At 51.2% G+C, this 13,122-nt stretch overlaps 1 protein-coding gene across 1 annotated transcript; it reads right to left on the reverse strand.

The window, feature by feature from the left end:
• Window positions 1-681: 681 nt before the first annotated feature.
• Window positions 682-12,850, reverse strand: AEN (apoptosis enhancing nuclease). Its single transcript, XM_079913882.1, has 4 exons — window positions 12,767-12,850; window positions 7,100-7,676; window positions 4,506-4,706; window positions 682-3,543 (listed from the first exon to the last, which is right to left on the reverse strand). Exons 2-4 carry the CDS (start codon window positions 7,610-7,612, stop codon window positions 3,307-3,309), a joined length of 951 nt encoding a protein of 316 aa, XP_079770008.1. The 5' UTR covers window positions 7,613-7,676; window positions 12,767-12,850; the 3' UTR covers window positions 682-3,306.
• Between the last annotated feature and the right edge of the window lie 272 nt (window positions 12,851-13,122).

A 13,122-nucleotide genomic window follows, 5' to 3' on the forward strand; every position in this document is an offset into this window, starting at 1 on the left:
ACCACTGGACCACCAGGGAAGTCCCTGGGATACATTTTTTTTTTTTTTTTTTTTTGCGATACGCGGGCCTTTCACTGTTGTGGCCTCTCCCGTCGCGGAGCACAGGCTCCGGACGCACAGGCTCAGCGGCCATGGCTCACGGGCCCAGCCGCTCCGCGGCACGCGGGATCCTCCTGGACCGGGGCACGAACCCGTGTCCCCTGCATCGGCAGGCGGACTCTCAACCACTGAGCCACCAGGGAAGCCCTGGGATACATTTTTTAAAACATAAAAAAGAATGTGTTAAAAATAAACTATATACCAATAAATATGTGAAAAGATACTCAACATTACTAATCATCAGGGAAATGCAAATCAAAACCACAACGAGGTATATCACCTCACACCTGTCAGGATGACTATTATCAAAAAGACCACAAATAACAAGTGTCAGTGAGGATATGGAGAAATTAGAACCTTTGTGCACTGTTGGTGGGAATGTAAAATGGTGCAGCCACTGTGTAAAACAGTATAGAGATTCCTCAAAAAAATGAAACACAGGGAATTCCCTGGCAGTCCAGTGGTTAGGACTTGAGCTTTCACTGTTGTGGGCCGGAGTTCAATCCCTGGTCGGGGGAAACTAAGATCCTGCAAGCCACGGTGCGGCCAAAAATAAATAAATAAACAAACACAATTAGACATAGCAGCATTACTCACAATAACCAAGAGGGAGAAGTAACCCAAATGTCTGTTGATGTATGGATGGATGAATGAACAAAAGGTGTCATATACATACAAATGAATTATTATTTAGCCTTAAAATGGAAGGAAATTCTGACACATACTACAACCTCGGGGACAAACTCTGAGGACATTATGTTAAGTGAAATAAGCCAGACACAAAAAGGCAAATACTGTAGGATTCCACTTACATGAGGTACCTAATCAAATTCATAAAAACAGAAAGAACGGTAGTTGCCGTTGGAAGAAGGAGGGAATGAGGAGCTATTGTTTAATGAGTATAGAGTTTCAGTTTTGCAAAATAATACAGTTCTGGAGGCAGGTTGCACAACATTGTGAATATATTTAACACTACTTAACTCTACCCTTAAAAATGGCTAAGATGGTAAATTTTATATTGTGTATTTTATATTTAAAACTAAAAAAAGTTTTTAAAAATAAAAAAAGTGAGTATGTACCTTCAAAGAGAAAGAAGTTTAATAAACTTGTGCTCTATACTAGGGCAGTTATAAGATTTTCAAAAATAAACTATAGTGGGAAGCAGCCACATAGCACAGGGAGATCAGCTCCGTGCTTTGTGACCACCTAGAGGGGTGGCATAGGGAGGGTGGCAGGGAGACGCAAGAGGAAGGAGATATGGGGATATATGTATATGTATAGCTGATTCACTTTGTTATAAAGCAGAAACTAACACACCATTGTAAAGCAATCATACTCCAATAAAGATGTTAAAAAAAATAAAGGAAAAAAATAATAAACTATAAATTCTGTAGTATTTTCTTGCTACATCCCAAAGCATCATCTTGAAAGCCGCCCACCTCAAAGGTCAAAGCAGCCAGCAAGACTCAGCGCCCCAGCATCACCACCATCCCTCCCCCAAGCCACTCTCCCACCCTAGCTGAAGAATTCAAAGAAAAGGCCACTTCACCCACTTTCTAATTGAGTTTTTTTCCAGGTTTTACAACAAAGCTGATTTTAAACCCAGTACATCTCCCCACTGCTAGCAGTTCCATCCTTCCTCAACCCACAGACCAAAGAACCAAAGCTACTTCTCAACTGTGAGTGTGGCGTCAGCTACAGATGTTTAAGGAACCTAGAACAAAGTCCTGGAGCCAGGCGAGGCGTGGTCAGTGACTCAGCCAGCTCCCAGAGCAATCTGCGGCCCTGCTTTTGCAGTTGCGTGGTTTCAGTGTCTCTCCCTTCCTGGCCCTGCTGCTTTGCTCAGACTGACGTGAAATCCAAGCATCACGGGGAACGGTGAGAGCCCGGAACCTCTAAGTTGTCCTCAGCAGCCTGTGCCCCACCTGCTGGAACAGCCACGAGGACAGTCCTGTCTGGGTCAAAGCCACTCAACCTGAGGGCGTGTTCAGGTGTTACCCGGAAAGCCCAACACTGATCCTTAAAGAAAACACAGCCGGTCCAGCTTACTAGGCGCCAGGCACTGGGCCAAGCACTCAGCACTTCATCCTCCTAACAACCTGTGAGGTAGGTGTTGTTATTATCCCCATTTTACAGATGAGGGAACAGACTCAAGAGTGAAGTCACACACTTGCCTGAGTCTCAAAGCTATTGAGTAGTGAACAAAGATGGGGCTCAAAGGTTCTGTGTGACCTGAGCTCCGGGTTACCCCAATACCCCCAAACTGCCCCTTAGGAAACAAGGAAAGAGGGGTAGGGGATGAATCCTGACACAGAACATTTTTAGAAATCTGGAGAAAACCCAACCACCAGTGATTGGGGACACCCACCCGAGTGCAACAGCTGCACAGCTGTCAATGCCCGGCCCGGCCCCAGTGGACCCGCCCTCTGCTCCCCTACAGACCCGTGGCCTGGCTCTCAATAAATAAAGATCCCTGTGGGCAATTCTGCACAGGGGTCCCAGAATTCAAACCGCTGTCTTGTTTCTCAGACTTTTGCTTAAGAGAGCCTAGCGCTGGGTGGGCAGGAGGAATGCCTGACTTGGGTCAAAATACATATGCGAGTCTCCACCCAAAGCTCATCTGCCTTCCCTCCTCCCAGAATAGTGCCTGGTGAGTTCTGGTGGCGAGCAAGTGAAGACCCAGCTCCCCACGAGCTGAGGTCTCTGCTATTCCATTGTAGCCTGGCAGCTCCTACGATGGCTACAGCCAGGGTTCCAGTTCTGAGAGAAAGGGACAAAATGACCCTGGAGTGGCCTTAACTCTGTAGCTTCAGGGCATAGTTATTCTCCTGAAAATGACTGTGGAGGAAGAGGTAGATGGTGACAACAGGAAGAGAGCTTTACCCCAGGTCACTGGGGCGAGACAAGGGAATTCTTGAAGAGGGACACCCACCCCACCCACCCCCAAGGAGGGAGAGATCATCCCTTTAGAGAGCACAGCCTGGGGGTGGGGAGTCTGCCGGCGCATCCCCTACTCCTGCTAGGCTCAAGCAGCTATAGCCCACCCGCCATTTTCATGGTGCCTATAAAGTGCCATCAGCAAAACCACAGAATCGGGGACTGTGCTGTGGGCAGATGGTCCCAACACTTTAGGCCCTGGGGGACACTGGTGGCATCCGGCCCCAGCCACTCTCCTGGTCCCCGCTCTCCAGTGGAGCTTCCCCTCCCTCACTCCGTTCTGCCCGGTGCCTCTCCTGTTCCTCTGCTGGTGCCCTGGGCCAGGTCCTCCGGCCAGTACTGGTCCTCCATATACTGCTCCATGTCTGTGCTGCTGTCGGGCTCTCTGTCCTCAGGGTGGGGTTGGAGGCTGCTGGCCTCCTGCTGTTCCCACTTCACCTCCACCAGCCGGTAGAGCTCCATGGCCGTCACGGCGTCTTCCACCGATGAGTGCCCGTGCTGGCCCACCTGCGGACGAGAGCCCACGCATCACTGCCTGCAGTCCTGGTGGGAGCCCAGCGGCCCGGGCTGGGTCCTGGCCCAGAGATGCATACTCTCAGAATGCGGGTGTGCAGCCTGGTACAGCGAGAAGGGCATGGGTCCTAGTCACACAGACAAGCGCTAGAATCCCAGCTGTACCACAAGCCTAGCTTCTTGAAGCCTGTTTCCTCAAATAGAAAACCCGGTTAAAAATCCCAGCTTCAGGGCTTCCCTGGTGGCACAGTGGTTAAGAATCCGCCTGCTAACACAGGGAACACGGGTTCAAGCCCTGGTCAGGGAAGATTCCCACATGCCGCGGAGCAACTAAGCCCGTGCGCCACAACTACTGAGCCTGAGCTCTAGATCCCGCGAGCCACAACTACTGAGCCTGTGTGCCACAACTACTGAAGCCTGTGTGCCTAGAGCCTGTGCTCCACAAGAGAAGCCACCGCGATGAGAAGCCCGCGCACCGCAACGAAGAGTAGTCCCTGCTCTCTGCAGCTAGAGAAAGCCTGCGCCCAGCAACGAAGACCCAATGCAGCCTAAAATAAATAAATAAAATAAGTAAATTTATTTAAAAAAAAAAATCCCTGCTTCAAAGCCTTGAGGAGCAGATGGAATTATGAATGTGAAGCACAGCAGGAGCAAGAGTGATCAGCTGCCCCTGACCGAAGGCTGCAGGAGATGGGGTTCTACATGCAAGCGTGGGGACAGAGCCAGGAACTAGGTGGGAGACAGATCTGAAAGACAGCAGCCCAGAGGGTGTGGCTGGCTGTCACAAAGCACTGGGGAAGGAGGGCGACGGAGAGAAAAAACCCAGGGCTGTGTGGACATGCGGGAGCCCCAGGACTGGGACTGGCAGGCTAGAGGCACAGCCCATGGCCTGTCCGTGGCCAGGCCAGCATGGAGGCCAGGCCCTCTCACTCCCCCAGCCCCCCTGCACCACGCACCTGGATTTTCTTGTGCAGCAGCTGCAGGGCCAGGTCCTTAAGAGAGACGCGGGTCCGGGCGTGGAGGCTGGGCTGGCTGAGGAGGCTGGGGACATAAGTGGTGTCCCGGGTCTGGCCCCGAGGGTGGATGTACTTGAGGGCCTGGAAGTCATTGTGCAGGGCGTGCCCCACCAACACCTTGCCCTTCAGGAGCTTGAGGATCTGTGAACAGAGGAGGAGTCGGGAAGGCCCCACTGTCAGGCGGGCACAAGACACATCCTGACATCCTGACCAGTGGGCGCGGGGACCCCTCTGGAGTGAGGCAGCGCAGAGAGGCGACCACGGGCTCCACTGTCAACCAAGTTGCCCCGAGCTTGAATCCAGACCCTCTACTCACTACTTGCTATAATCAGGGGGCCGTTTAAGCTTCCCGCACATCTGCAAAACAGGAAAGCTGGCAACGGCATTGGTGGGGTGGTAGTGAGCAGTAAGGGGCTCTTGGATGGGTAAGTGACCCCATACAAGCACTCTTTCCTGCCAGCACAGGCTCTTCTCTCTCAGCCCGGAAGACCTCGCCAGCCCCCCGGCACCCCCCACCCCCACCAACTCCTCTCATGGCAGGTCTCAGCTTACACATCAGCAGGCCTCCCCCAACGCCATCAGGACCCCCGCTGTTCTCTCCTTCGGGGGATTCACCACATTTTCTAAGCACACATTCAGCTCCGCGTGGCCTGTCCGGCTGCCCCCCACTGTGAGCTCATGGTAACACGCAGGAACCATGTCTGCCTGGACTAGTGATGCTCTGTGCCAGCTCAGCACACAGGAGGGTGTCAGGGTGAAGTCCCAGAACTGTGCCAGGCACTGGAGACGTATCACCAATGGCAGCTTTTACAGCATTAATGGAACGGTCCTTATCTTCAGGATTCTATCCCTTTGCCCCTCTGCTGTACAGGACTCCCACTTCTCACCCTCAAAACATGCTCTCTGGCTCAGCTCTCACCAGCTACACAATGCGTGCTTCTCTTTCCTGCCTCCCGCCGTCCTCAGGCCCTAGGGAGGCCATGTCCGGGGCCATGGACATCTCCTTATCACCCGCCACCAGCCTCCCACAGCTGCCTCTGCTGGTGACGCATGGTTTATCGCTAAACTCAGCCTTCACGGCATATGGATAAGGTGCATTTAGACTTTAGTGGTAGTGACGGGCCACCCCACTCTAGTCACCACCCCCCCATAACACACACACACACACACACACACACCCCAACACAAGCCACGTGGTGGGAAGGCACCCAGCACACTCCACACTGGCTCCAAGTCCAGGCAGATCCAATGTGGTCCAGCTCTTGGCAGGCTGAGGGAAGCAACAGGGAGCTGGAGGGTTCACCACCTACCTCCCTTCCTGCTGCTTCTATTCCTGATCAACCTGCTTGATTAATAACCTTTTGAAAGAAATCCTTAGCATCTATCTTATGTGAAAAAGGAAGACACAAGATGACTTATATTAGTATTTCCTAAATGCACCTCATCCCAAGAATAAACCAGAAATGTTAAGTAGTTCTGCTACAACGCTTGGTTTGAAAATGAAAAATGTTCCAACACGGTTGATATATTAGGATGTGACTTGAGAATAATGCAAATTTCGCCCTTGAGAAACAGAAGGACGAAAGTGAATGCAGAAACCTCACCTAGCTGAGCAGAGCCACTGGGGAATCCAGAAAGCATCCACGCCTTGCATGTCTACCAGCCAGCACAGTTCACCAGCGTGCTGCCCGCACCTGGCTTCCCACTTCCTGACTTCAGGTAATTCTCTCAACCCCTCCCACAGTGCGAGCCGCCACCCCCCTGACACCCACTTCCCCGAGTGCCCCAGGTCTTTCAAGGCAGAGTGCTGTACTTACGCATTTCTCAACCACTCAACCTGTGCAAAACTGTGCTCCCACTGTTATTAGGTTTCTATCTTTTTATTTTTGGGGTGTCATTAATGAAGTTTTTTGGGCATTGTGTCCCTAACCCCTTTTCCCCATCAGCTCTGGGGTTTTTATCGTGCAAGTTTACACAGCATGACAGTTTTTAGGAACACACACATCAGAGCCCTCCCAAGGCCTAGAGACCTGCAGGATCAGAATCTCTATGGAGGGATCCGAGGACAAGGATTCAAGATCATTTATAAGGATTAAGGTGTTTCCTATGCTCGAGGACGTTTAGGAATTCCTGGCATGTCAGTGTGGTCCCAACACTAATTTTTTTCAAAGCAATGAAAAACTAACATTAAAAAAATACCAAAACATTTAACACCTGAAGGTGACAGCACTGTGGGCCTTACAAATTTTAGGCAGACACATAGTGCTTTCATAACAGAAAAGAAGCTGTTTCGCATCTTACAGCTGGCACGGCCTCTCCATAAACACTATCACGTGGGATACCCCAGCACCCCTTCCACGCAGGTAGGGAAGGATTTCTATTCACCCTTTTCTATGGAGAGGAAACCCACTGTTTGGAGAAGTTAAGTAACTTCCCAATGGTCTCTCGCTTCTAGTGGCTAAGTGTTGACTCAGGCCCGGGGCTGCTCTTCCCAGCCCATCACACTGTCCCCAAGCCCCCAGCCCTGCCCTCACCTCTTTCTGGGCCACCTGGAAGGGGATGGCCTTGCGCATGTGCTGCCTGGTGATGCCGCTCCAGCGAGTGCGGTAGTCCACGATGGGCATCTCAGGCTGGATGTACTTGTCGTAGAGGACCTCGCCGTGGTAACTCACCACGGAGCAGCGGGCCAGCTCACTCACCCGCCCTCGCGGTCCCGTGCCCACCATCTCACAGTCGATAGCCACGCACTTGCTGGGCAAGGGCCCAGCAGATTCTCTGGGGGTGGGCTTTCTGCTGCCTTGGGCACCTCCAGATTCAGCCCTTGGACGCTGCCTCACACTGCTGGCGGCTTCGGTGCCTGGGGAGGATCCTGGCTCCGGGGGTGTGGTCCGCAACCCATACTCCTGCAGCAAGGCCTTCCGGGCCATAAACCGCTGGTGCTGTCGGCTCTTCCTCTTGTGTTTCTTCCGAAGCACATCCTTGGCATTCAGGCTGGCCAGGGAAGGGCACAGGCACTGGGCAGACTCAGAAGCTTCCCGGGCCACCATCCCAATCAGCTCACCACTCAGGGCAAGGGAGGTCTGGGAGGTAATCTGCCTACAGAGTAGCAGCCTGGGGAGAGAACACATAGGGCAGAGGGGCTGGGTGAGGAGTGTCCCAGGCCAGCCCTGCCCCTCCATCTCTCTTCCTCCCTCCCTGCAGTGCTCTACTGCCAGGCCGCCCCAGAGCCCTACACTTTGTCTCAGCATCCCAGGTGGAGTCAAGGACCTATGTTAATAGTAATTACACTCATACAATCGATACCACCTGCAAAACCACTGTTTTAAGTACTTTACATGGAATCACTCAATCTTCCCAACAACTTGAACAAAGCATTATTATCCTCATATTACAGGTACAAAAACTGAGGCATAGAGGTTAAGTAACTTGCCCTATTAATACATAGACAAAGGCTGATGTGAACCCAGAATCCATGCTCTCAACCTCCAAGCCATAGCTTACCTCCAATACCATTAGCATCAAAACATTTTAGAGGTATGGCTATGAGAAAATAAAGGTTACAGAAATGGCATATATATGATATCCTATTTAAAACAAAAACAAAAACCTTATGAAATGTGAACGCAAGACCCACAGCAAAACCTGGAGAAAATATTTCACAGGAAGGCCACAATAGTTGTATTTTATTGGTATGGGTTAACTAAAATGATGTAATCTATTAAATGCCTTTCTTCTAATTCACTCATCACAACACTGTCTACAAACATTTAAATACAGTTGGACATGTAGTTTAATCACTGAAGCCTACAGGCACTGGTGTGCTGGTTAACCAGCTCAACTCTAAAAGAGAAACAGAAAAAGCCCTGACCTATAGTGCTGCAGATTCCTGTGGTACCTCCCACAAGCTCTCCATCCCTGAACGCTGGGTTGTAAAGAAATGCTGTCACACACCACTGCCACAGGAAATATTTGTTGTTCACATGGGTTTGCAAATCCCATGCAATAAGTCCGGCATCTTCCCAACAGTGAAGGATGTAGCCTGGAAAACCTCATCTTGTTTGCTGTACTAAGTCAGCCAGTATGTTTTGAACACACCAGAAAACCAGCGCTTTGAAATAGACAGAGCAGGGTAACTCAGCTCTGTATAAGTTACCTAACTATTGAACTTCAGGTTCTTTGCGTGTAAAATGGCCCTACTACCCTTCCCTTGTGAAGAGAAAAAGGCACGATCCATGTGTGCTAGAATCTGCATATATTTTTTAAAATTATGCTTTATTTTTTTTAATTCTATTGAAGTATAGTTTATTTACAATGTTGTTAATTTCTGCTGTACAGCAAAGGGACTCAGTTACATGTATATATACATTCTTTTTCACAGTCTTTTCCATTATGGTTTATCACAGGAAATTGAATATCTTTCCCTGTGCTATACAGTAGGACCTTGTTGTTTATCCATGCTATACAAAATAGTTTGCATCTACTAATCCCAAACTCCCAATCCTTCCCTCCCCCACCCTATTATTAAGAATACTAATTATTAGTCATTTGGTTCATTAATCTGTCTTTAGTCAAGACTATATACCTTGATGTAGCCTTTAAAATCTTTATAGGTGACCAATTTTAGTTGCATCTGTATTCATGAAAATGCTATTTCCTAGTACATCTGGATAAAATTTAGCTGCTCATCCTTAACTCCTGAATCAACTATTCTTAATAGGAACAAAGGGATTTTCTGTGGAGTCAGGAGTGTCATGTCCCAAGTTTCCCTTGGTTAGTGTATATTTGAATTGTGGCCAAATCCCCATTAAACTGCATATATTATATGCTCCCTGCATATACATATATATATATTTAAAGGACTTTATCTTTTTATTGTTTGCCTTTTATTTATTTATTTATTTTGGCTGAGCGGCATGTGGGATCTCAGTTCCCCAACCAGGGATCGAACCCGTACACTCTGCATTGGAAGCACGGAATCTTAACCACTGGACTGCCAGGGAAGTCCCTTTTGCCTTTTTAATAATTTGCTTTTTTATTTTATTTTATTTATTTATTCATTCATTCATTCACTCATTTTTGGTCATGTGGCTTACAGGACCTTAGTTCCCCAACCAGGGATTGAATCCGGGCCATCCATCCATCCATCCATCCATTCATTCATTTATGGCCACCTGGCTTGCAGGATCTTCGTTCCCCAACCAGGGATTGAACCCAGGCCACAGCAGTGGAAGCGCCGAGTCCTAACCACTGGACCACAGGGGAATTCCCTCCTGGCATGTATTATATGCTCCCTTTCCCCCAGAGGTGAAGACCCCTGCTCATGGTTGGTAACCAGTTCTTCCCAGGCCAGAGCTGCCTCAGCCTGGACTCCCAACCCACAGGCCTTCCTCCTGCCTCCCTTCCCACTCACATCCCCCCTACCCTTTCTACATCCTCCAGGAAGCCCTTCTGGAACAATCCTCCGGGTTGCACAGGCTAATGTCACACTGAGGCCTCTGGGTTCCCAATTGTGGCAAGAGCTGGGCAGAGAGTTACAAAGAAAGATCCTGGACTCCAAGAGTTGAGTCTCACTGCAGAGACAGAAACAGAGCAGAAGGCGTGTGAAGGGCTGCGTGAGAAGTGCCAGGGAAGCAGGACAGGCTGAAGAGGTTAAGTCTGCATGAACGTGGAACAGTAGCCCTCCAGGTAGAAGTGAGAGGAATCAGTGGACATGTTAGGGGCAAAGGCCTGAAAAAAGTACCCCAGGGCTGAGGAGGAGGGGCCCACCTTCAGCCTGATGCCATTTGGGCGTAAGGCACAAGGTAGGCCTGGCTGGAGGAACTGCCCCTGTCCGCTTTTTACCACTCCACCTTCTGCCTGCACTCTGGGAAGCCCATCACACTCTGGTGGCTTTTCCTACCCCAAGGTGGTATCCCTATACTGGTCTCGGCGGGTCAAGCGAGGGAGCCCCAAAGGCACCTAGGGAGGTCACTGAAACATGGCACAGTAGCCCTGACCCCGGACAATTACAGTCTAACTGGGGAGCAAAGAAGTTCACCCCTCTCTGCTCTGGCAGCACAATCAGAGAATTTACTGCACTCTTCAAAGTCAACAGTTACATACAGCCTACCTCAGAGCACTATGAAGGCAGGTAGAGAGCTTTGTTTGTCTCTGTCCCTTCCCCTACAGCCAGCCCGGAACCTGGCATGGAGCGGATCCTCTCCAGAAGCTGACACCAGGCCTGCTATCTGCCAGACTGTGGGGACTACAGTGCTGGAAGTGAGCACATCCTCAGGGAACTCTGGTTTGGTCGGAAGAGAGATAGTCAGGAACTTACAAGAGTGTGCTCAGGATGGGAGCAATGGACAAAGGACCCATGCCTGAGTCACCAGGCCAGGTATTTAAAAAGCAGAAGCGCTAGGTTAGAAAAGCCCTGGCAGTGGAGGGGACACTTTGAAGGGTTTCAGAAAGGTCTACCAGGGAGCCCAGGTAGGGAAGGGCATCCAGACAGAAAAAAACACAGACACAAAGTCCAGGAGGCAAAGCACATCCATTGTGGGAAAGCAAGGAGTTTGGTGCAGCAATTGGAAAGCAAGGAGGTAAGGGGAGAGGAGACGGGTGCAGTGTGGACAGTGAGAAAGAACTGTTCCTGGAGAGTGGTGAAAGTTTGGCCTTAATCCAGAGGTGGATGGGAACCAATCTCCCTAGAGTTTTAGCGTGAGGGGGATCACAACTGCCATATAGGAAGAAACCTGGAGAACATACGAATCTGAGCAATAGCAGCAGAGGCTAAGAGAAATAGGAGGGGAGATGAACTGCCATTTGGTGATGCCTGGGCCAGGGGGAGGCACGGTGACCCATCCTGACTTATCCTCCCTCTGCTTGCTTAACCCTTCCCCAAGAAGTCTTCTCCTTTTTAAAAGGGCTCTTAACTGTAATCAACTTCCCCATATTGACAAGTCACATATTAAGGCTGACAAATACAGAACCTCAATTTGTCTCAGCCCAGTAATGGGGAGGCCTTAGACAGAGACCCATTAATAACTGACTTTTGTAGGGGAGGAGGGCCCTTCCCCTTCTCTGAGATGGCTAAGGACCCTACAGGTCAGGAGCTGAGGCCAGGACAAGGGTTGGTGGCCTCCCTAACACTGTTGGCAAGGTTTCAAAGAAGCCAGAAATTAGGATCCCTGAGAAAAAAGGTCTCTGTGGCCCTGGCCCTGTGCTGCAAGAGATGAAAGCAGTTCTCTACATGCCCTGACCTAGCTGACACGTCAGAATCAACAATTAATCATCAAGGGGACACCTTCCTCATCCTGGGCTCCCACATGGAGCTCAGGGAAGCTCAGGAGAAGTTTTGCTCAAATAAAAGTATTTCAGTGAGGCAAACAAATCTCTCTCCAGCCCAGAACCAGCACTTTGAATTAGCAGCCACCAGGCCTTTGGGCAAAGGCCCAAAGGAACCTCGAAGTCAGAATTCCCAGTGGCCTCAGGGCCACCAACCTGCTGGCTGATCAGGAAGGTGGGCAGTTCTAGACCCTGCTCTGGACCTAAAGAGCTAGATCAACTGGACCAAGGCACTGTCTCCTAACTTAAAACGAGGGTTTATGAAATCCAGCACTGAACTAGGTTAGGGGCTTCCCCAACCTAGTCTGTTTCAAAGGCTGATTTCCAGGCCTACTCCCCACACCTTCGTAACTGCCATTTGGGGAAACGGGGCCTGGAATCTGTATTTCAAAGAGTGCGCGGCCTCACCCCCTTGCCATGATACTAATAATCGCCCTAATTTGAGAAAAGCTGGCTCGATAAGATCCCCTGTGCTACTAAAAAGTTCACAAGACGAGAACAGTCAGAGGAGAGCCCTGCACGATCTCCCCCGGCGCCGGCGTTCCGAGGAGTGACGTGTAGGAGCCCGGCCTCACCCAGGGAAGGACTGAGGCATTGGTCACTCACTGGTCGCGGCGGCCGGGCAGAGGCCCACCAGGCCGAGTCCCATCGCCCAGCGCCGCCCACTCAGGCCCGAGAACCCCGAGCAGGGCGGGATGGGGGCCAGGCGGCGCCCGGGGCCAGGCCTGCACTTTGGGGAGCCCGGGAGCCGGGCCGGCCAGGCCGGGCGTCCCCCGCCACAAGCCGGGGGCGGACACACCGCGCGGGGCCCTGCGGCCGGGGCCACGTCGCGCCAGCCTACCCAACCCCGCGATCCCCAGCATGGTCCCCGAAATCACCTGAAAGCCCAGCGAGTCTTCTCACGCCAGCACGTGGCGTCCAGGGAACCTGCAGCTGCAACACGCCAGGGCAAGCCCTGCTCCGGCCGCCAGCCTGTTGGCTTGCTGAACCGCAGCGCCCGCCTAAGTCCTCTTCTGATTGGCCGGGAGCCTGGCTCGCTGCGGGTTGGCGCTTGGGAACGTAAGGGGCGGGGACTCCTAGAGGGGTGTGGTTTGTGCCCAAGGCTGGCCCAGCGCGCGGGAAATTTTCAAGCGGTTGGAGGGGATCGTGGCCTCCTATCGCCCACTTCTGCTCCCAATTTTGTCCAATCCATCCCGCTCCCTGGGTCGGGATGCGGGCTCCTATGAGCTCCGTG

Source organism: Stenella coeruleoalba (assembly GCF_951394435.1).
Source record: "Stenella coeruleoalba genome assembly, chromosome: 2".
In the NCBI taxonomy this organism is placed as follows: Eukaryota; Metazoa; Chordata; class Mammalia; order Artiodactyla; family Delphinidae; genus Stenella; species Stenella coeruleoalba.